Source organism: Apaloderma vittatum, unplaced genomic scaffold (genome assembly GCF_000703405.1).
Source record: "Apaloderma vittatum isolate BGI_N311 unplaced genomic scaffold, ASM70340v1 scaffold24242, whole genome shotgun sequence".
Taxonomy (NCBI): domain Eukaryota; kingdom Metazoa; phylum Chordata; class Aves; order Trogoniformes; family Trogonidae; genus Apaloderma; species Apaloderma vittatum.
The window spans coordinates 2,012-25,283 of NW_009705578.1; the positions used below are offsets into that span (position 1 = coordinate 2,012).

A 23,272-nucleotide genomic window follows, 5' to 3' on the forward strand; every position below is an offset into this window, starting at 1 on the left:
TGAGAAACTGGTGAGGTTGTGCAAAGTGCCAGAAAGGTTATTTGTGGAGCGCGCAGGTCGTTACATAATGTAGAAGCTGCTTTAAAAATAATGCCTGTATTAAAATCAGAAATAAACAGTATTTTGCTTTGTCTTCTGCTAGGGACTGGCTTGAAGTGCTGAGACTCCCTGTGCTGCCAGCCTTGGCTTTTCCCAGCATTACCAGGGTTGGGTGTATGTGGTTTATGAGCGGTTCTGGTGACTGGACTAGCTTGCTCATTAACTGCCGGACAGCTCATTAATTTTTCAATGGACTCTTTTTTTTTTTTCCTTGCCTTCTAGGTTTATGATGAATGTGACTTGGGAAGGTAAAGATCTGTCCTTCACAGCCGACGGTTACCAGGCGCACCCCAGGCTGGTGGTGATAGTACTGAACAACGAGCGCGAGTGGGAAAAGGTGAGCAGTGCCTCCCGGTAACAGACGTGAGACGTGAGAGGAGGAGGTAGGAGAACCCTGTTCGTGACAAGGAGACAGATTAATGTCGTGGATGTCGATGATACTCTGCTCTAGCAGGTTTGTCACAACAGCTCAGAAGAGATGATTTTACCTTATTCCGAGTAGGTCTGAGGAGTTTTAACAGGGAAAGCAACACATCAGCGAAGATAAGCCCTGTGGATTTCAGAAGATTTCTGTGAAACACACCTTGCGTTCCTTCTTGCGATTTCCTGGAATGGCAGAACCAGTTTGGTTGGAAAAGACCTTTCAGATCATTGAGCCCAACCGTTAACTTAGCAAGGTCAGGTCTGCCACTAAAGCACGTCCCTGAGCGCCTCACCTACATTACTTTTAAATACCCCCAGGGATGTTGACTCCACCACTTCCCTGGGTGAAATACAATTTAGTAAAATAAAGAATAAAGTAAAAAAAAAGATTACTGAAAATCTCCAGCAGCTTGGACCTAACTACCTGTATTTGGATGAACTTGTATATCTTGACAACTCCAGGCCTTTTATTTACTTGTTTGTGTTCTCCTGGTAGGCAAGTGAGCTCAATAAGCCTCTATAGGTCTTAATATCAAGGTTAATCATATATGTGAGTACAAGAAGAAAAAGCTTTTCATGAGTGTTTTTTCTTGAAAACTCGCCCCTCAGTCTGTGATTGTTTTGGCTCTGTGTTTTACATGTTATCCGTGCTCCCATGTTTTAAAACCAGTGGGCCTTAGAAACTTTTTTTGCAATATGAGACGCTGGGAAAATCTGCATCTGTATCACCCACCAGTTCTATTTTAAATTTATAAAGCATTATCTAAAGTGCTGCTGAAATCTGTGAAGGCTTTTTCTTGTAGTTTTAGGATCCCATAAAATCAACATAAAACTCCAATTTGTAATACTGCAAGGCTCCTCATGATGTTGAATAATAATGACAAAATAAGAAATACTGAAGGACATCTCACTAAATATGCTAGTCACGCAAAAATACGGAGAGTAGTCCTAGATTATGCTATGTATTTCTTTACATTCATTTGATGCAAATTTAATTCTCTAGATAAATTTAATCCAATCAAAATATGTCAGTCCGAATCTTTGGAGGAATCTTTTGCTCAGTAGCCATTATGAAAATTTCTTACCCCGTTTTAAAATTCTGTGACAGTCCGCATGTCATATATAATATGCTGGAAAAAAAATTATACTACTTGAAGAATATTAGTATGAGGCATCAAAGGGAGAAAATGGTTAGAGAGGCAGCCAACAATCCTTATGGTATATTGTTTCATACATTTTGCACCTTGAAACTTCTTTAAAGAGACCATTCAAAGAGCGAGGGGAGATAGGTTTGATGTTTTTGAAAAATGAGCTGACTAGCAAAGAAACGGTGGATGCCTGTTGTTACGTTTGAGGGGCTTCAAGGAGGAAAAAAGAAAATGGACTGAAGGCAGAATCATAGAATTATAGAATGTTAGGAGTTGGAAGGGACCTCTAAAGATCGTCTAGTCCAACCCCAGAGAACTGGGGTTCAACATGGAGAAGTCTCTGGGGAGACCTTCTAGTAGCCTTGCCGTAGCTCAAGGGGGCCTACAGAAAAGAAGGGGAAGGACTCTTGATCAGGGAATGTAGGGATAGGATGAGGAATAACAGTTTTAAACTGAAACAGGGTAGATTTAGACTAGATACTAGGAAGAAATTCTTTTCTGTGAGGGTGGTGAGGCTCTGGAAAATGTTGCCCAGAGAAGTTGTGGCAGCCCCCTCCCTGGAAGTGTTCAAAGCCAGGCTGGGAGGAGCTTTGAGCAACCTGTTCAAGTGGAAGGTGTCCCTGCCCATGGCGGTGGGGTTGGAACTAGGTGAGCTTTAAGATCCCTTCCAACCTTTTTCTGGGTTCCTGCCCAGAAAAAAAATGATGCATCTGCTCCCAGGTGCCCTTTAGCTGTAGAGCCCTTTCTGTTGCAGGTCGAGTCGAGTTCCCTGGGCAGAGGCAGCCTGCCCCGAGCTGCAGCTTCGCTGTCTGCTGCTCCCGTGGTAGGGCGATGGGAAGGGGGCCAGGTTTAATTATGTCAGAGGGGAGAAAGTGAAAGGCGGCCAAGAACAGGCTGTCACTACCAGAATTATTCTTCTGACCACAAGCTGATCCCTGCCTCTGCGGATGAAGACAAATAAACTGACTAATCAATTATCCTGGCAAGCTGGATGTAGCTCCCGGCTATCTCGGAGCACCCCACGTTTATATCAGCAGAGCATTACCATGCGCTTCAGAAATAATAGGACAGTTCCTCTGACTTAGACATGTCCACCCTCTGGTTTATTTGAACATTCTCTAGCATTGTCTCAACATTATCAACATTCTTTCTCCTTGCGCTGATTTGCTCAGTTTCAGAGCTGTCAAAGTTATTCGTCTGGGATCTAACATTTCCTACTCGGAGTTTCCAGACAGGCGTATGCTTTTACTTCCAATTACAGTTTGCAATGAGGATCACAGAATTGTTTTTCCCAAGTCTTATTAAATATCCTCAATCCTATATGGAAAACATCAAGTCCTAGAATCTAATTAAATGATTTACTCCTGTGAAAAACTGACAATGCAACAGCCTGCTAATCCTTGTAATGTAACTAATGTACATGGAAATTGCGAGCAGCTACTGTATTATTTATGTAAGAAAGAGTAATTATGGTTTATGTGAGGATTTTTTTTGCCCAGTATTCTCCTGAAAATGTAAGATTTAATATTAAAACTCAGCTTTGGTTTTAGTATAATAATCTGCTTTTACTTATATAGAATTTTTCCTTGGTCTTAAAATTGATATACTTGACTTGAGGCTTGATGTTATAGAAAATCCATTCAACCATAGTTGAAGAGCCTACATCTTTACCCCTAGGAAAATAAATTCCTTTTCCTTTACAAATCACTCAGTATCAAAACTTTGAAGTGGTAACTTTGCATGTAAATGGGGTTGAATGAAGGATTTGTCCCGTATCAGATTCTGAAAAATGCTGGTTGGATGATAACAGTTTGAAGACTGAAAATCACTTTTGGCCATGTACAGCAGGCACCCAGCAAGGTATTTTGACAGATCCTAAAGCAGCCGCTCAAACTTCTGCCATCAGCGTTCGTATTCTTGCTGCAAGTCTTGGCAGGTAGGGGGGCTGCTGTTCTCAGGCAAGAGACTTTTAAGAAGACAAGCTTAGAGTGCTTGTTTCTGTGAGGGGAGACCTCATCGCTCTCTACAACTACCTGAAGGGAGGGTGCAGCGAGGCAGGGGTTGATCTGTTCTCCCCAGTGGAGAGTGACAGGACAAGGGGAAATGGATTTAAATTGCACCGGGGGAGGTTCAGGTTGGATGTGAGGAAGAATTTCTGTGCAGGGAGGGTTGTCAGCCATTGGAACAGGCTGCCCAGGGAGGGGCTTGAGTCACCGTCCCTGGAGGGGTTTAAGAGACGAGTGGGTGTTGCCTTGAAGGACATGGTTTGGTGGTGTTGATAGGGCTGGGAAAAGGTTGGCCTCAATGATCCTGAAGGTCTCTCCCAGCCAAAACTGTTCTATGATTCTAATCTAATATTAAAATCATATGCTAGCCTGCAGTTAGCAGTGGCAAAATTAGACATTTTAATTAGTTCTGTATATAATATATGTTTAGTAAGGTAGAGGGGACTGTGTAGTGTTTAAAGATGGGTGTGTTTCATGTGTAAAGATGAGTTCCAGGGTAAAAACGATTTTTACTGGTGCTCTTAGGTAGATACAGATAAAATTACTATGATGATCTGTCCTCTGGGTGCATTTGTGAGATACAAGTGTCCTGTATTTTTGTAGCTAAATAATTTTCACATGATGCAAGACTAACAGGGTACTACATGGCACAATTGCTAGTTAAATGCCGTTGTGAAAACCATTTCTCGAATGCATGTTTATTCGAAGCGATCATCTTTAACTTGCTATTAATGCGGGATTTAATCTAGAACTTGATTTTGCTCTGATTAACCAGCATATGCCAGATTTACAAGCTCTGTGTGAGGTTGTACATATTTGTACCTAAGTAGGAATGAGTGGGCAGAGGGTGTGTGGTTCCTGCCTGGAATAAATGAACCAAGGTCTTCACAGAGAGCTCCATCTGGCCACTCGCATCCGCCGTCACGCAGCCGACAAAAGACAGCTGTCATATCTAATGCTGTAGCTGAAACTTCCCTGGGCAAGAGCTGAAAAACCCAGCACTTGGTCAGATTTCTGACAGAGCTTTCTGCCAGAGTACTCAGAAAAAGTCACTGAGATGGTAGAGGGTAGTTTCTTGTGAAATCTCAGTTGATTTCAGAGCGGGGGATCCTGCAGGATCCTGATGGCTCGTGACAGACATCCTGTAAAAGTTGTGACAACATGCATATATTCTGACCAGGACAGATGAAATTGCATCATCTAACCATTGATTTTCTAGTATATTAGTTATTCGTAGCTCTGTTCCCTAACATGATACGTTGTCTTTGCCTACAGCACAGACAGCACGTGCTTTAACATTTGCTGGGTCGTCCGTTCCCCTCTTCCATCCTTGTTTCTTCATGTATTTAGTCTTCTTGTAAATATGCCCGTCCTGACACTTAACTGTCCAGTAAAAATTGCATATTTTTTCTGTATCAGTGAGCTTTTACTTAGCCTAAAGGCTTTTCCTTTGACCTTTACTGTACTGAATTGTTTGAATTGCACCAAATATGCAGCATTTCTTAAATCCTGTATTCCCGTGGAGGATGGTTCCCTCCTCTCTGCTGCTGGAAAGGAATCACAGCTACCATGCAAAGCGGTGGTAAAGTTTGCTCCTGTTCCTTCCGGCTCGTATTAGGGAGGAAATTAAAGAGTAGGAAGACTTAGAGGAAAGCTCTTCCTCTCTGGATGGAAAGGTGTGGCTATCTGGAGATTTCTGGAGATATCTGCACCGAGTCCAGAGGTGACAAAAAGTCTTCCGTCCCTGAGGACTGGAGGAAGGGGCTGTCAATTTTAGGTCTTTTTCTTTCTGATGACACAACTCATAAAATGGTTTCTCTGGCATGAGTTTGAACTCTTGTGCTACGTAGAGTTATTTGGGTCATTTCCCAGTGCCAAAGCTATACCCACCACTGAGGATTTGGTGAGTGCTATTTACTAATTCCGTATTGAAAAACGAGGCTGCAGGAGGTGGTAGCTTTTCTTTCTCCTCTTGTTGGTTTATAATCTCTCTGGGTACGGAGTTTTCCTTCGAGCCTCGCTGGCCGCAGCGCTGTGCCGCCCTGTCAGCCAGGAGGGAGGAGCAGTGTATTTGCATACCCCGTGTGAGATTTGGCAGCAAATTTTGAAAACTTCAAAGTCTTTAAATGGACGTCGTCAAACCACGCAGGGCTGTAAAACATTCCCTATTAATAAGGCATGAAAGTGCTCGCATCGTATTCTGTCATTTAAATTTACAACGTCCTTGTGAAATACGGACCTTCAGAAATGCAAAGTGGCTCGGAGGTTTGCAGCAGAAGGTGTGCAGCAGATGCTGTTTCTGGAGGAAGGATTTTCTTCTTACGCTTTGTTCTGCAGCTGCCTGTTATTGCTAACCCAGCAAACTCAATTTGTGCTTTCTAGTTATGGACTTAAAACTTGCCAGAGCAGCTCGTCCTTGTAAGTGTAAAAGTGTGATGAAGTAAAAGTAATCAATAGTTTTTCTATAAAGCAAGATGGATTGGGTTTTGCATTTGCTCAGCGTTATTTTCCTTACAAAAGCAAGACAGCTCGAAAAGTACGTCTGCAGTATGTGTGAGTGTTTAATGTAGAAATAACACCCCTGACAATTTTTCTCTTTTCAGAGGTTCGGTTGGGTAGTCCTGGGAGTGCGTTCAGCATCCACGTTGTCGTGTAACATTTTTCCTTACAAAAGGCTGATGACTGTGTGTGACGTGCAGTTCCCATCTGCTGGGAAGAGGGTGATAGGACCGAGTTATTTGTTTGTTTTCTGGGAGCTGTGCTGGTGTGAGAGACTTTCTTTCCGTGCCAGCGCTGGCACGCAAGGAAGAACATACTCTGCTTTTTTCTGTCTCTGCTCGGGTTCTGGCCTTGCTCTTTTTCTCCCATTCGGTGGTCTCTGATGGTGTGTGGATCGGATTCTGTCAGTCACCCTTGTATTACGTGGAGACTACTTTAGGTTGTAGTGGGGAAGGAGTCTCTGTGTAACTTGGCAAGCTGTCTGTCTTTCGAGCTGCATTTAGCTGTTACACAGAAACACGCCCAATACCTCATTAGCACCCTTCTCGTTTGCGATCTTCAGAAGAGAAGTTTGCCTGCGGGAGGTCGAACCATGTGTGTGACCTGGGCAGCTTGGAAGGTGCTTTAGACACCGGTGAGGTGAGATGAGTACCCTGGGATTGCTATTTCAGTCTGATCTCAAACAAGCTCTCCCGTGCCCTCAGCTCTTTTCTGCTTTCCAAAGGGAATATTCCAGACTGCAGGTGGAGATGGAGAAAAGAGGAAAAATGTACAAGTGCAAAAGAAATACAATGGTGTATGTGCCATTCCCGGTCTGTACTTAGCCCTAAATAAGGAATTTTTTAATTTGGGCCAGGATTATTCCCACAAATGATGCCCTTTTATCAGGTGAGGGCCATCTTCTGTATTTCTCTGGAATCGAGCTCACAGTATTATCAGCCTACCTAGGAATGACAGAAATTTATCATAAATCTCTGGCTGTTTTGTGACATTTCTAATGCAGCGGAGTAGAAGTATTTGCATGTATATTTTTGATTGTTCTGTAATGGAGCGTGTCTGCTTTTTGTCAACATTATCCTCAGCTTGAATTTTTGTTTTTAAAAAAAATATTTATTTTACAAATGCATACTACTTAAAGTGGTTATTACTTTAAAATCTCACTTACTGCAGGTTTACCGCCCCCCTCCATTTCTGAATCTAGCAACAGAGTTGTTCCATTGCATCTGCTGAAAATAAGCACATTTTCACTTTTAATTTCTGTAGTAATATTAATTGGATTTTTAAGAGGTGCAAGCAGGAGGCCTTTCTTTCTGTGCACTTGGCACTCTAAGTATGCTATTCTTTTCTCCATTGCTCAACTTGGTATAGACTGTAGCTAAATCCAGTTAATTGGACTGAAGGCTGGGACATAAATCAAAGTTCCAGACTTCTTTTTGAGCTATTCAGTAGTTTCTTCTTTCAGGTTGCATAATCCAGGAGCCTAAACTTTCCTCGTGGACTTTATTTAATACTCTTTTAAATTGCTGTCAGTCTAAAAAAATCACGTAACCTAAATGAAAAAGAGATTTTAGAGAACACGTTTTATGAAAACAGGTATATTTTTCTCGTATTCTGCGTGTGCCTAGAGGTGCTAACGAAATGATTCCTCAGCACATGAGACATTGAAACCACAAATGGTTGCAGGTGAAGATGGCTTTGTGTTATGCCAAAATGGGGACTGATGGGCAACTTGAATATTCTTAATCTTCCAGGGAAGAGGAAAGGAAGAGGTGTGGAAAGGGATGAGGACAAGAGTGAGCAAAGTGCCCTAATTCATCTACAGCAAAATTTCCTGTCATTAGGGAGTGGCTACACCAAGCATAAATGTTTTATCTTATATTAGCTTCATTTTAAATTCAGGATGGCTGGGGCTGCCACATCAACTCAGATACGTGAGATTCTTCTTGATGCAGTTGGAACATGTCTCTGGCTGCCCCCTGTCAATGAGCTGTGCTTCCAGCTGAGTTGCCTGGGGCAATTTTCTTGCTTCCAGGAGCTAGTGGAAATGATGATCCTGACCAACAGAGAGTTTGGAAAACTTGAAAATGTTTCCATTCCTTTTCAGAGAGAAAAAAAAAACCACCAAAATCTCAAATTCTATGAACCAATACCCAATCCAAACCAAAACAATAGATTGGTGTAGCTGATTTTTTTTCACTTCATATTTATCTCTACATATTCTGATAAGTTAGCATGTATGTCTAGAAAGCACGTCCAGAACTCTAAGTGTAGTGTCTTTATTAAAACATCTTTACTTCTCTTTACAAGCTATTTCAAATGGTGGCTTTATGTTTTGAACAGTAAAAAGGTCACTTTCTGAACTGTTTTCTTTCCAGAAATTAGGACAATGGAAATTATCTTCAGAAAACTTCTCTTCTACCCATCTCTCACCCTATCAAAATATAACTCTGGCAGCCCGAGAGGCCTTTGCAGTATTTTAACTCCCTGTTGTCCTCTGGCTGCCCTTCTCCAAGCAGTGATGGCTTGAAGATTGAGCACGTAAGAAAAAGCTGCTGAATGCCAGAGAGTTTCCTTGGGATTGAAGTACAAGTAGGAATTTTTAGGTGGTAGATGGAAAGAAGATGGTCTTTCTTCACTGTGTCATAGACTCATAGACTGGCCTAGGCTGGAAGGGACCTTAGAGATCATCTAATCCAACCTCCCTGTCATGGGCAGGGACGCCTCTCAACTAGACTGTAGTGATAACATTGCCACAACAGAGGCAGCGTGTTTCTATTCTACCTGTGAGTTTACCGCTGTCTTATTGTAATTTATTTTTGTGGACCTATTAGGCCCTTGATAGACAGGCTATGAAAATTATTTCTAGTCTCTGCAAAGATAACATGGAGTTACTGTTCCTTACTGTTCTGTACCGGAGGTTTGTAGTTTTACCTGCAAACTAATATGTTCAAATATTTTTTCATTACAATTAGAAAATGTAGCATAAAGAATACCTGCATCAAGAATTCATAGGTAATCATGCTAATTTACACACACACCCCTTCCACCTCACATTTAGATACTTGGACTTGGTCAGAAGATGCAACATTTAGTACATTTTATTTAGTAGCGATAATGACCACAAAGTAGCACACCGAGTGCTGCAAAACACTGGAGGCAATTGAATTTTGAAGCTGTCCACGTTGGTGAACTATTTCACTGTAAAATGATTTATTCAAATATCACCGTTGTCTCCTACTGCAAGCAGCAACTGAACTTTTCATATTCTACTTTTCGTATTTCACCTATGAACTTTTTCATTTTCTACAGCATTTGTAGTGACCTTCACAGGTGAAACCAGGATTTGGCATGCTTTTTTTAACTCAGATATTTTGCTTTGTTGTCGTAGATAAGCCACTCTAACAGTCAGTGTTGAATAAGGACTTATATTTGGGTTTGCACATAAATTCTTATGCTTTATAACCAGATAGCCAGACCTCTTTATAATGTTCTGAAATACAATGAGCATGTGTAGTTGTTATAACTCATTGGTTTGTTCCCTAAGCATCTGAAGACTTTAAAGGCATTCAAAACACATATTGCCTGCATCTAATACTAGATCTGCCTTCCGTAAGTGGCACAAATACTGATCCTGCAGGACACCTACATATGGATACAATTTCATAAATGCTCTTTATTACGATGAGAATCTGCTCATGTTTTAGTTTTGCTTATTCTACAGCTTTTCTGTGCCATTTCAACCCGTTGCCCAGTAAAAAAGGGAAACTGTCAACTGCACGAGGACGTTGAAAGAACTTAGTATATGAAGACACAAAACTTTGCTGTTATTAGTCCTGCGCAAGCTAAAAGGCTCCTAATACAAATATAAAAAAACCTCCTATATTTTGGCTGCATGTTTTGATTGTAAAAAACTAAATTCTTACTCGCTGCTTAAAATAAATGAAATAGAAGAAAGTGGATTTTGATCATTCAAAACTGTAGCAGAACGATACAAGTGTAATGTGTAATCTTCAACAGTTACAGGGATTTTGAAATCAAAGTACCAAATAAACATGGAAACTGTTAGCTTGTGAGTCCAGCATCAGAGTGAATCCAGCACCTTGTGCTAACCATTTATTGATTGGAACAAACAAATCCAGAAAACATTTCCCAAGCCAAAAGATTGACATCCAGGCTCTTTCTAATTATTGCTCTTCCTCATTTACCATTCTTAACCCACCAGCAAGGATTTTCAGAGCTTTGCTGCCTTTTGTTTTTTTTACCATTCTTCATGACATTGATATTTTTCTCTTGTACATTTTTCCATTGTGCTTTCTGACGCTGTGGGTTACTCATTCTACTGGTGGTAGAGGCATGACCTGCAGTGGACATGCAATTCGTGCACCATATCAAGCCATGTGAAGTCAGGGTGATGACCTGCGGCTGCAGTAGCAGACCTCTTTGGACAGAGATGTAGAGATGCCACCTATAGACCAAAGGCAAGGCCTTAATTTTTAACTGTTTTTAAAAAATATGGTTACAAGGAGTGAATATTGAGATAAATCCTAGAATCATAGAATGTCTTAGGTTGGAAGGGACCTTAGAGATCCAGCCCCCTTGTGATGGGCCTTAACCAGCCCAGGTTGCTCGAGACCTCATCCAACCTGGCCTGGAACATCTCCAAGGAGGGGACAGCCACAACCTCTCGGGGCACTCTAGTCCAGAGTCTTGCCACCCTCATACTGAAGAATTTCTTCCTAAGATCCAATTTAAACCTATTCACCTTCAATTTAAATCCATTTCCTCTTGTCCTATCACTGGACACTCTTGTACAAAGTCACTCCCCAGCCTCCCTGTAGGTTCCCTTCAGGTGTTGGAAGGCAGTTATCCATGGAAGGCAACAGATAAAAATTTTTGGACTTAACTTTTGAGATTGGCTCAACATATAACGCTACCGTACAGATACAACTGTCAGAAGGAGTTAGCGTTTCCCCAAATCCAGCTGTTTAAAAATACGAATGGTTATATCCTCCTCAGAGCAATTGAGTGGCAGATACTGCAGCTGAAGTACGAAAGAGCATCATGATTCCTCTTTTAATGGCATCAAAGCAGCTGTTACATTTTTGGTAGGATCAGATGTACTGTTGTCACAGGCACCACATATTTCTGTTGGTCCGTAGGACCCGTGGCTTGCAGGAGAAGGGCTTCACGGTCAGGCAGATCTGCCTCCTCCCAGTATCCTGTATCGAGTGATTTAGAAAAGCGGGCGCACACAAATGGAACACAAACGGAACTGAGCCTCAGTCATGTTTGGTTTCTTCTTGCTGGTTGGACTAGGCAGACAGTTGGACCTGTTTTCCACTTCTGAAATTCACTGTATGACTTGGCACGTTCGACTGAAGTACTGAGCTGGCTGGAAATCGCCCTGTTCCAGATGGCCAAGTTCTTGGCGTACTCAAGACATAGATGCGCACGACCCTGTGTAAGCCAACGTAAAGCAGCTCAGCCTCTGCTGTGAATGTGATTGCGCACCACAACTTGATGATTAAACTAGTTTTGCAATATAACTGCCTCATACAGAGTTAAATAGATTTGTTTCCCTATGCATGAAATAGTTTTTCTCACAAAGGCTTCATCCACTGTGTTTTGGTTATACTAGAACTGTACGTATAAATCCTGCACCTGATTTCCCTTGATTTAGGTATGAATTCCTAATTCCCTTGAGATATTTTGAATTTCCTATTTCAAGTGTATAGAGAGTTATAACATTTTTGCCTCCTACATTAAAGTTCAGTGAGACATCTTGACTTATAGAGGATAGAATTGAAACTGCAAAGGGCATGTGCTTATATGCTTCCCTAAATAGAAATGGATATAAATCATGTTCTTCGTGAATTTTCGTGATTCGTTTTGAAGTCTTTAGAAGACAGAAGGTAGGTGACATTTTTATTACAGCTTTTTCATAGGAATTGAGTTTCTCGTTGTACTGTTAATTCCAACTGCATTCCTTGCAAAACAAATATTTTAGCAGTCTCATGATTATGCTATAATTTGTTTAGCTTAAACAACCGAAGGATTATTAAAATGCATTAGGTTATAAATTTTGTGGATTACTATCTCATTTATATTGTCTGTCATCACTACTCAGATAAAACATGCAATTAGATTTATGGATACAATCTGAGGAAGAAAATGCTAGAGTTTTCAAAATATTTAAATCACGTGCCCCTTTTTAGTGTTCTGAATGTGGAAGGAAATGTGGGTTTGTTTAAAAGGGATAATTTATAAGAGTAAATAAGCAGAAAATTTTAATGTAAAGTGGGTTATGCTTTCCTAAATTTTCCCAACAGTTGGCATTAACTAAAATAGAAAAAATAATTTATTTCTAATAAGAACAAAACCATACACAATTAAATTTGTGTTTACTAAGAAGCATGTCTGAGCCTGGCTCAGGTGCAGTAGCACCCTGGGTAAAGGCTTTCACCATGGCTTTTCAAATAGAATAGAAGTTTTCTCTTTTGAGAATATACAGAAATGATATTGTGATACTTTGGCTTTCAGTCTGATGTGTGTGTGGGAAGGGGGTATTAGTTTGTTATTGGTTTTTCTTTATTTGGGAACTGTTTTCTTATTACTGCAAATTCACCTTGATTCTAAATGGAGCATCTGGTTGCTGCTGTGGCTCAAATGGGAGCGACGCATGTTAAATCTCCCTGCGCCTACAGCCAGGTGATGGACAGTGTTAGCTGATGTCACCTAGTCTGTATAAAGCTGTTATCTCGTAAAATAATGTTACCTGATTTGTCTTTACCACAGACCTTCTTCTCACTTGGTGCAATTACTAAAAAGTTCTAACGTAATTTTTGATAACAAAAACCCAACGCAACTGTCTTTCCAATGTCATTTCCCGCACCTGTACCCCAGCAGATTTAATATTAGCTCTCATTTATCAAAACCAAGCCGGCAGATAGCAGCAGCCTGTGTGTCTTGGCATTTCAGGTGGGGAAATGGGAGAACAACTCGCTGAGCCTGAAGTACTCGGTCTGGCCAAGGTACAGCTCTTTTGCAGACAGCGACCCAGACGACAACCATCTGAGTATCGTCACCTTGGAGGAGGCTCCCTTTGTCATCGTTGAGGATGTGGATCCTCTGATGGAAAGCTGCCAGAAAAACACCGTGCCATGTCGTAAATTTGTCAAAATTAAGTAAGTAAATACACAGTATCTTTTTTCTTTTTTTTCCCCCTAGTCCAAAATACATTCCCCTATTTAGTCATTTATTCTTTCCTTTGCTTCTTTCATCGAATAATTGTTTTCTGGTACTTTGCTCTTCTTTTCCTCTTGCTTCCTATCTTTGCTCTTCCTTCTGAATTTCATTTCCTCTTTCTTTTTCCCTTTCCCACACCGTGTGCTCTTGTTTGCATGTCTTCCATTTTAGTAAGTAGAAAGTTTTTGGTTATACACATAAGTCACATTGAATTAACTACAAGATAGTAAGTTTGTAGTAAATTCAAAGTCAAGTAGAATTAGCCCTTTTCAGTAACATGGAAGAAGTTTGTGTTCTAAAATGGGATTGTTTTAATGAGTTCTATTTGAATTGTTTCCAGTTAAGTTGAAATATGCCGGTTTTAATTATTCTTTAACAATTTGAAACTGTCTCCTACTGAAAGTGTATGTTTGTGCAGAAATTTGGTACAGGATAAACTGCTCCAGCGTGCAATACCACTGTGGCATGCCATCTATGAAAAGTCCACTGCTTTGATTGCTGCTCTGTAGCTTTGGAGCAGTCATTAGAAATCGGTGGAAAATTTCTCATTTTGCAATTATCAGTGTTGTTTCTCCTGTTCTGCGCCTCAATCGACTCATTTCTGAACTGAATATAATAAGATTTTTTCACTGAGCGAATGTTAGGGAATATAATGCATGTTTCTGAAGATTTCCAGAGACAGCTAAATGGTGTGGCACATGCTTTCGGAAATGCAGAGAAACGTGGGGTTTTTTACATGACTGTACTTGGTCAACTTCTAAACTAGTTTTATTTTAATTCTGAGATATTTCCAAGGTAATAAAGTATTGCCTTGGCTTCTTAAGATGCTTATGGTAAAAAGTTTTAGAGATCATGAAATGAACATTTCAGAAAAAAAATAAAGGAAAAGACCTTGTCTTTGCACTCAAAGATGGCCTGAAATTCACCTTCTCAAAGTGCAGAAAAAGACGGAGCATCCATTTTCAGTAGGGTGAACTGCGGTGCCTTTATGTAGCTTACATGTTGGGAAGTTCTCTAATTACTGAATGACATGTAGTCTTATGTCTTGAAAGTAAAAGTAATAAATGTTTAATCTAAGCCTAAGAGAGAGATTAGTAAGAGGAAGCTGTATGTCTTGATGGAGGAGTGCAGTGTAGCAGTGGTCTGCCATTATCGTCTGTTTACCTCTGATGAAGCAACTGCTTTTTGATTCGTAACAGATGCAAATGCTATATAAATCATCCTGCGGATTATTTCTCCATTGATTCAGAAAAACACAGTTGCTCACAAGCCCGACAAAATGTTTTACAGCGTGCTGTTGAGGTTCTTGCTGTTGAGGTTCCTCTGTTTTTCCCAGTAGAAATGTTTATGTCTCTCTTCTGTGTTGACAGCAACAGGACTAATGAGGGAATTAATGTAAAGAAGTGCTGCAAAGGATTCTGCATCGATATCTTGAAGAAGTTGTCTAAAACTGTCAAGTTCACATATGACCTGTATTTGGTGACTAATGGGAAGCATGGCAAGAAAGTCAATAATGTGTGGAATGGAATGATTGGTGAAGTAAGTTCTGTTAGGTAAAAGAGCTCTTAAGTAAGAACTTAGCAATGTTTGGTTTTAATTCTTTTGGAGAACTGAGGTATTCTCTACTGAGTAATATTGGTGATGTCTTCTCTTTGTGGATCAGGTGGTATATCATCGTGCAGTTATGGCTGTGGGGTCTCTCACTATTAATGAAGAGCGCTCTGAAGTGGTTGACTTTTCAGTGCCATTTGTTGAGACTGGGATTAGTGTCATGGTGTCACGGAGCAATGGCACAGTTTCACCATCTGCTTTTCTAGGTATGCTTCTCCAACCCATCCAGATAATTTAATTGTATTTCTATAGAGTTGGGTAGGCTTCCTTGTTTGTTAAGTGCATTGCCATGTTTCTGCCAAGTTTTGAATTTTACATTAGGAAGTTTGTACCGTGTTGACGTGCTCATCGTTACTAGAACATGAAGATAGCACTGCTGGGTTTAGATGCTGTGAGGGAAAAATCAATGACAGTGATTTCAATATGAAAAAGAATCACTTAAAATCTTCAGCTGGGAAAACTACTTCCTCAAGAGCTGCTTCTTTACAAACTAATTCATGCTTGTTTAGCCCGTTATAAATGGTTTCCTATCTTCTTAACATTCACATTCACAAAAGAATTTAACCCTCCCTTCTAAAATAGCTAAGAAAAAGAGAATTCCTCATGATTAGAAGAGATCTGACAGCTAACTGGGTAAGTTACCTCTGGTTTCTGCACACCACAGTACTGCACTGGAGGGCTTCTGAGGGTTTTCTCCATTGATGCAGTTGAACAGTGGAAATCTAGCAAAGAAATGAAAGGCTGGGCAGAAAGGAGGTGGAATATAAAGAAATAAAGACTTTGGCCTTTTTCCCTTGTTTGCTTCTTGTTTTAGTTGTTTATTTCTCCTTTCATTATTTCCCTCTCCTTCTCTTTTAGTGCTTATCATTTCCTTCTGTGTTTGGTGGTTAGCCCGAATTTACCTGAAGCTAAAGAGAGAATGAGCCATGAGATGGATCGAAAGGGCCTGAATGCTGTTATGTTCCTCCTAGTGTGTTGGGGCCCAGCATTTTTAAAGATGTGTTACACAGGAAAATAGTGCTAGTAACACTACAGTCATTTCGGTGGTGGGGAAAAAAACCCCCAAACGGTATTTTTCAGATATTTTATGGGACAGTTTATTATGTTTGAGCCCACTGGGTCAGCAGCGATGCAATTTTTGCATCGTGGAAAGTTCTTCACTTCCAGTGAAATTGCTTGTAGCCATTGAGGAGGAGATTGTTGGTGTAGTATCAGTTACACGTGGGCAAATAATTGCGTCTGAGAATCATCATTTAGCCACCGAGCATCTGTCTCATACTTGTTCCGCAAAGGCACATACAGAGATGATGCAAATAAATATAGAATAGTGAGTAATCAAATAACTTCCCGAACATGTGATGATACCTAACCAGATTTTGTTGGTGGTTACTATTTATGTTTAATGAATGAAAGAGTTTTTAATGAAATTGTAAGGGGCTGTACTTTTAATGAAAATATTCAGATAGTGTCTTTTCATTTGTACGAGTCATTGACTTGTAAAGTCAATTCATTTTTAAAACTGCAGTTGCAGCATGTTCAAATTATCATTTGAAATGTAAGTACTGAGGTGCTTTCTAAATGTGCTGTAAGTGCAGTGGGTTTTTACTATGGACTCTGCTTATGGCTACCATCAGAAGAGAGGCTGCTTTTGCCTTTTTCACAACATAGTTATTAGATTTCTAAAATGCATTTGATGTTATTGGCTTAGCTGGACGAACGCGTAATTCAAAAAGTAAAAATAACCGCTTCTCATAAAGCTCTATAGAATAGTGTTACTTTTGAAGAAATCTGATTTACTGCACCAACAAATCAAGTCTGTGCTCTCAGAAGTAAGTTATGATTTTTTAGACATAGAGGAAACTGCCACTTTGCTGGAATTGGCTGTCTGTTTCGATGAGGTGGGCATAGTAGGAAAATGCTTTGCCATGCAAAATACTTCCAGGCGGATAACTGAATTTATTCGCAGACTGATTTTGTTTCAGTTAAGTGAATGTCTAAGAATAGAGTCATCTTACATAATTCTTTTGAAAGATTTTTTTTCCAAAAACTCTCAGATAGAAAATTATTTTTTAAAATAGCACTTGATTACAGTCCATGGAATATCTGGGTTTGTGATTTGTTACTGTGAATGTAGACAAGTGCAGGATTTTGTCTGAACTAGATGTTCCGTTGAGTGGTTGTGTCCAACAGATCTAAGTAACTGATGGGCTGACAGCTGCTTCCTTATTATCAGCTGTAGCAGTGTCCTTCAAATGAGAATTTTACCCACAATTAAATATTTTCATATTGTACTCAAATTTATATATACTAGATCAAAAATATTTTTAAAAAACATTTTATAGGGATTTGATTCAACTTTATTTAAGCAAGCAAAGAAAATACAGGAAAACTCAAATTAATTTTTCTGTATTGTTAAGAGGGAGAGAGTTCACGGGTGAGGTCAGTTTTCTTTTTCTTAGGATTGGTGGAGTAGAAAATCTATCCCCATTTTTATTTTATACATTGTTTAAGTACTGTTTGGTGGTGGGAGGTAAAACTTGAAGGTGGTGGAGTAAAACATATTTTTGATTGCTCAATATTCTCCATTGCCAATCATTTGAAATGCACTCTGGCAAGTCATCTATTAGTATTTTTCTTCCATATTATAGCTTTGCTGAAAGTTGTTATAAAACCTGCTACTTGCCTGAGGGAAGTTCTTTTTCTGTCCTTTGAGAATCAAAGAACAGTGCTGAATCCGTAATGTGATCTCTAATATGACAGGAAGATCAACTTTGTTATTCAATTGATTTGGTACTAGTTCAATCTTGTGACTTGCTATTCTAAATCACTTTTTGGTTTCCTATTGCTTCTTTTAATCCTCCATCTCGTTACCAGACTGGTTAAGCATAATGCTCTTTAATAATTTAACCTGTTGTTAATAACTCACCTTTTCACGTAGACCTGCTTTGCCTTTTGCCTTATTTAGTTTTGGACAAATTACCATTGCTGTTCCTACGCTGTTGCTTTTGATAAGAGTTTTACCAGCCTTGCTTTCTTCTATGAGAATGCTGTCAAAATTGTACAATAGTTATGTATGAATTCCAATTTATTCCACTTAATAGGTGAGTTCATAGAACATTTGGTTTTGGCTACATAATGTCCTTTACCTGTCTGCATCTAAACAGGTCTTTCTCTGCCCTTTTAAGAATTCTGTTATTTTCATAGCTTACCATACTCTTCCAAACATATAATTACATTAATGGAAAGAACTTCATAGCCTCTTTTAAAAATAAAATAACTTTAACCTTGTCTTAAACCAGAAAGAGAACAGTTTGGCTTAAATTTCCCTGCCAGACCTTTTTAGTTCTCATCCAAAGCCACCAGTGGAAATGTTTGGAATTTGGTCTTTTCTTGGTTCCAGATTTCTAAAGACGTTGTGTCAAAGGCAAATGATCTCATGAGATTTCCATGCTTGGGCCCAACTTACTACATTATTGCACTTTGTTGTAGTTCTGAGTGAATCATTCATACTGACTTGGGCAAGGTTCAGATTGAGCTATTGGGTTTAGAACAGCTCAGCTCTCACTCATAGTTGTTTTCTGCAATGATGGAAGAATTTTCAGTGGTGATCTTAAATTCAATTCTTAATTTCAATTCAATTCTGAATTTTCAGTGGTGATCCTAATTTCAATTCAAAGAATGAAAAGTTCAGATGGAGGAACCTCTTGGGCTTTCAAAACCAGACAAAGCATCAGAACACACTGATTTCTTGTCATTACAAGGGCTTCTTGGTTTTAATTTGAACCAGTAGACTAAGGTGTTTTTTTTCTCACGCTTCAGAGCACACTCACACATGCATTATCTACCAAAATTAGGATATAAAATGCTCTCAAAGAAGCTGACCTGGTGAAGAGAGATTACTTAGCCATACCAAACCTTTCTTACATGTATCCTTAGACAGTGAGAGCTACCCCAGGGACTCTTGAAATGACAGTTTGTGATTGGGCAAGATAATATTTAAGAACTTTGTGTTATCACCTACTATTACCGTATCCAATCTTTTCAAAAAATTGTTGCTTAGTCTGGTATGTGAAACTGCTCTCAGTTTTCTGTTCCAACCTACTTCTTTACTTAATCATGGTTTTTCTGTCTTTCAAACTGACATTCTGCTTTGCACAAAAACCTTTTGATTTCAGAAATTTACTCCCAGATGAGAATGAGACTTTCAAAAGGATGTGTTTGCAGTTGGTAAAAACAACATCTTCAGTGCAGGTAGATGAAAGTGAACAATGAGAGCAAAAAAAAATTCCGAAACAAAAATATTTACTTTGAATGCAAGCATTTAGCTTTTTCCCCCCCTAACACTCTTTGTCGGATAGGAAATGAGAGAGAAGTCTAATTCACTGGATTACCAAATATGTTAAACATATGCTTAATTGCTTTTGCTGTGCAGAAACAGTCATAATGGCTGGGCCATTCTGTCGATAAATGCATATAGCATGGGATAAATAGAAATGGGCTACCTGATTGCAGGCTGAGGACGCAGCGAGGCAAACCAATTATTTGCCACTCAGTGTCAGCCAAGGCTTTGCCAAAGAAAAGCGTGCAGCCCTTGGGTTTGAATCGCAACTTACATTTAAGATTTTGACCATGGTTTTCGTGTGTATATACTAACAACAGTTCTTTATCTCTTGCTACGTAGTTATTTGCTGGCATTTTGGTTGGTAAAAGCTAATTTAAAGAAAGCTGCTGGGCTTGCCTAGCTGAAGACATTAGAATTCTTGTGCTGCGACTGGTTTAATGAACTGTGTTTCTGTTTCTCTTGTCTGTTTTGCTGCAGAGCCTTTTAGTGCTTCTGTCTGGGTGATGATGTTTGTGATGCTTCTCATTGTGTCCGCCATGGCTGTCTTTATATTTGAGTACTTTAGTCCTGTAGGATATAACAGGAACTTAGCACAAGGGAGAGGTAAGCTTTGCATTTTACACCACCCTAGAGCTATAAAAAGTCATGTATTTCCCATCCCTTGCTCTCCGTCTTTTAAAATAAACAAAACATAGGAACAAAACACAAAAGCGGCGATGAAGCTATGTTTGCTTTTTGTTTAAAATATGATTTCTTGAAGGCTTATGTCCTTATGTTTGTATTCTAATTCATTGGAATCAAGATACATAGAAAGGTAAGTGATATGACTGTCATATTCAGACAGTGTTTGGTTAGTATAGCGTACCAGCTGTAGAGTGTGAGCTTAAAAAAGCATTGGAATAAATTCTGCAGGCTCCTAACTCTAATCATGGTTAGTTCAGAGGAGATGATCTAAACTGGTGTGATTTGGTGAATAATCTGGAAAAATAGCAGTGATGTTGTATCTAGTTTTATGTTGCCCATATAAAAAGGCTGATGAGCTCAGCCTCAAAATGAGGCCAGCGGCAGAAGGGCACTGCTTCTTTTTGTGCAGCATTCGTGGTTATAGAAACTTCATTTTCAAAATACCCCAGCACAACAAATTTAATACAGAGCTTGCCTTTCTCTGTGAAAGCTGCAGCTTTATGTTATCAGCACTTTGACCTGAGAACGAGGATCCCATGTGTTGTAGTGACCTCATTCTTCCCTTTCTTTACTTACAGTTGAGAGAGCAGCCTGTTTTTAATTTCTAAGTCATACTTGCCTCGTTTTATAAGAATGGCAAACGCAGTTCTGGAGCCTGCTCCAAGCTAACGGTTTCTTCTAGACCATGATTGACCTGTTCCCTCAAAGAGTAATTTATTGTATCGTTCCCATGAAGTTACCATTTCAATAAGATGGTAAATGTGTAACTTCTGTCCAAAATAAACACTGGATTTGGGAAGGTGAGATCAAAGGTGTATATAGACACTGGGGATCTAAGGATTAGGATGTTCTTTTCTGTGCCTCGCCATGTGCCAGAACTGATTATTTAGCTAGAAAGGCATTTTGTGGCACTAGACTATCCTAACGTAGCTCTAGAGACTTGCCACAAATCCAGGTGCTGTTCTTTTGTAACACAGGAAGTTTAAAATAAATGGGAAATTTACCTAGATGAAGCTCAGTTGTAATGCAATCTCCAGCAGCAAACCCAGAACTTTAGATTCCTTTTCTGGCATATATTTCTCTTATTACTGTTGCTCAGAAAATACATATTATCTCTGTAGCAGCTCGATCTTAGGTGTCTCTAGAAGGTAGTTCCACAAACCAAAATTCAGCTTCATTGGGGTTTTTTAATTGTAATCAGAATTAAATTATTCGTAAAAGAAATTAAATTAATAATGAAATCTGAGTTCGTAATGTGCCTCCCCTTGGGTAAAGGGACAGGGCATGGAAGGAGGTAATTTTACAGCTGTCTGCATCAGAGCTCATTGTCTGAATTGCCATTTTAACTGAAAAATAGCTAATTGTAAAAAGGTCAGATGAGTCACAGGCAGGGGAGACCTGTTTCTCCCCGTCGAGGATAAGGGACTCTAGACGACGAGCGATGTGCGATGACTGCACTGTGCTTACCTATTGCTGGGGAGGAACAAACTCCCTCTGATTGCGTAGGGCTCTACAAATCACGGCACTGCTAATCCACTTCTGCCCTGTGCGGGCACACCGGCATTGTGCTGGCCACTTCTTGCTTTGGGGTGAGTTAAAAGCTGACTGAAAACAGGAGTAACAAGAATTACAGAGTGGATTAGCTGGGACAAGTTTTTACCTGTAATGCCAACACGGACCTGACTGAACGTGTGTGGAAGCCAGAATCTGGTTTGCTCTGAGTTACGTGTCCATGCAGGGAGTCCCTGGGTGTGGACTTACTGATTTATCCTAGGAGGGCAAAGCTGCTTACAAGTAGGTGACGTACTCACACATTTGGATCTTAAATGAGCTTACATAAAGTTCAGAAAGCACAACGTTCTAAGGCCGAAGATGATAAAACATAATTTGGATGGGAAAAGTAGTAGAATTCAATCATTAGGACTTAAACCCACAGTTTCCCATTTCACACGTCTGCTGGCACAGAAGACTGAAGGGGGCAATACTGTGGCACATACCTTACAGTGTACCCGTTTACTTCTCCTCCAGATCTATGCTTTGCGTTTTCATCTTCAAACTTTTGAACTAAATGCCACATGGGAAAATGTTGAATTGTTTTTTTACAAATCTGGAAATTAGCGTCATGACAATAGAGAGTGTCTGTGATAAATCCTGTGATTCCACTGGGAGTACAGGGAATACGTGCTGAAATCTGGTCCAACCATGTCTCTTGTTACTACTGTGTAGGGTATCTTGGCAAGGCTGAATTTAACTGCAACTAAAAAACGGCTCTTTGCAATTACAGATCCCCATGGGCCATCCTTTACCATTGGAAAAGCGGTTTGGTTACTCTGGGGCTTGGTGTTCAACAACTCTGTGCCTGTGCAGAACCCCAAGGGCACGACGAGCAAAATCATGGTGTCGGTTTGGGCTTTCTTTGCTGTCATCTTCCTGGCTAGTTATACTGCCAACTTAGCTGCGTTTATGATTCAAGAGGAATTTGTTGACCAAGTGACTGGACTGAGTGATAAAAAGGTAGGTCCTCAGCTCAAAACAGGTCAGTGGCCGTTCTTCATAATCCTTCTGCAAATTTGTGCTAAAGAAACCCGGAGCAAGATAATAAAACTGGACAATTTCATTCTGAGTGTAACCCTTTACTAACAAAGCCAAGACCCAAAGCCTGAAAATGTTAGACTGTTTTCAAAGTCTTTGAGTTGTTTTTTCCAAAGTAACTGCATTAATGAAAATATATCTTTATTTTGGGATGGAAATCAATTCCTGTTTGATGAAGACAAGTGCCTCACCAGGATACAAAAGCTTGAAAAATGAAAAAAGTGAGTGTGAATGCAGGGAAGGCATATTTAAAATGGTTTTAACACCTCCATGTGGAATATTAATTATCTACTAATTGACAAAATATTCATAAAACTAGCAAGTCTCCGGTAATTGTTGGAAGCCAGTTAATGCTCCTGAAAAAATGACTTTTTGCTTTTTATATAGTGTCAAGGAAGTTAGAGCAAGAGTTCAGATTTAAAGCGGCGCCAGCACAAATAATGAAAGTGAAATGATAAGTGATACGTATTGTCTGATGTTGTTTAAATGCTTTGCTTGTATGATATAACAGAAGTAAATAGGGAAAATAAATAGATAAGAAAATTTGAGGGTTTATGTTATCACAGTGAAGTAAGATGGAAAGAACATAGAATAAGGCAAAGAATTTTGATGTGTTTGTCAAA

The 23,272-nt window shown here is 39.7% G+C and overlaps 1 protein-coding gene across 1 annotated transcript; it reads left to right on the forward strand.

Moving 5' to 3' along the window:
• Positions 1 to 321: 321 nt before the first annotated feature.
• LOC104270955 (glutamate receptor ionotropic, NMDA 2A-like) lies at positions 322 to 22,571 on the forward strand (the record flags this gene model as incomplete). The annotated part of the gene is made up of 6 exons (XM_009865489.1): positions 322 to 436; positions 13,154 to 13,359; positions 14,791 to 14,959; positions 15,084 to 15,237; positions 19,851 to 19,976; positions 22,342 to 22,571. Coding segments are annotated over 6 exons (1,000 nt in total), but the record flags the coding sequence as incomplete, so codon positions are not given.
• Between the last annotated feature and the right edge of the window lie 701 nt (positions 22,572 to 23,272).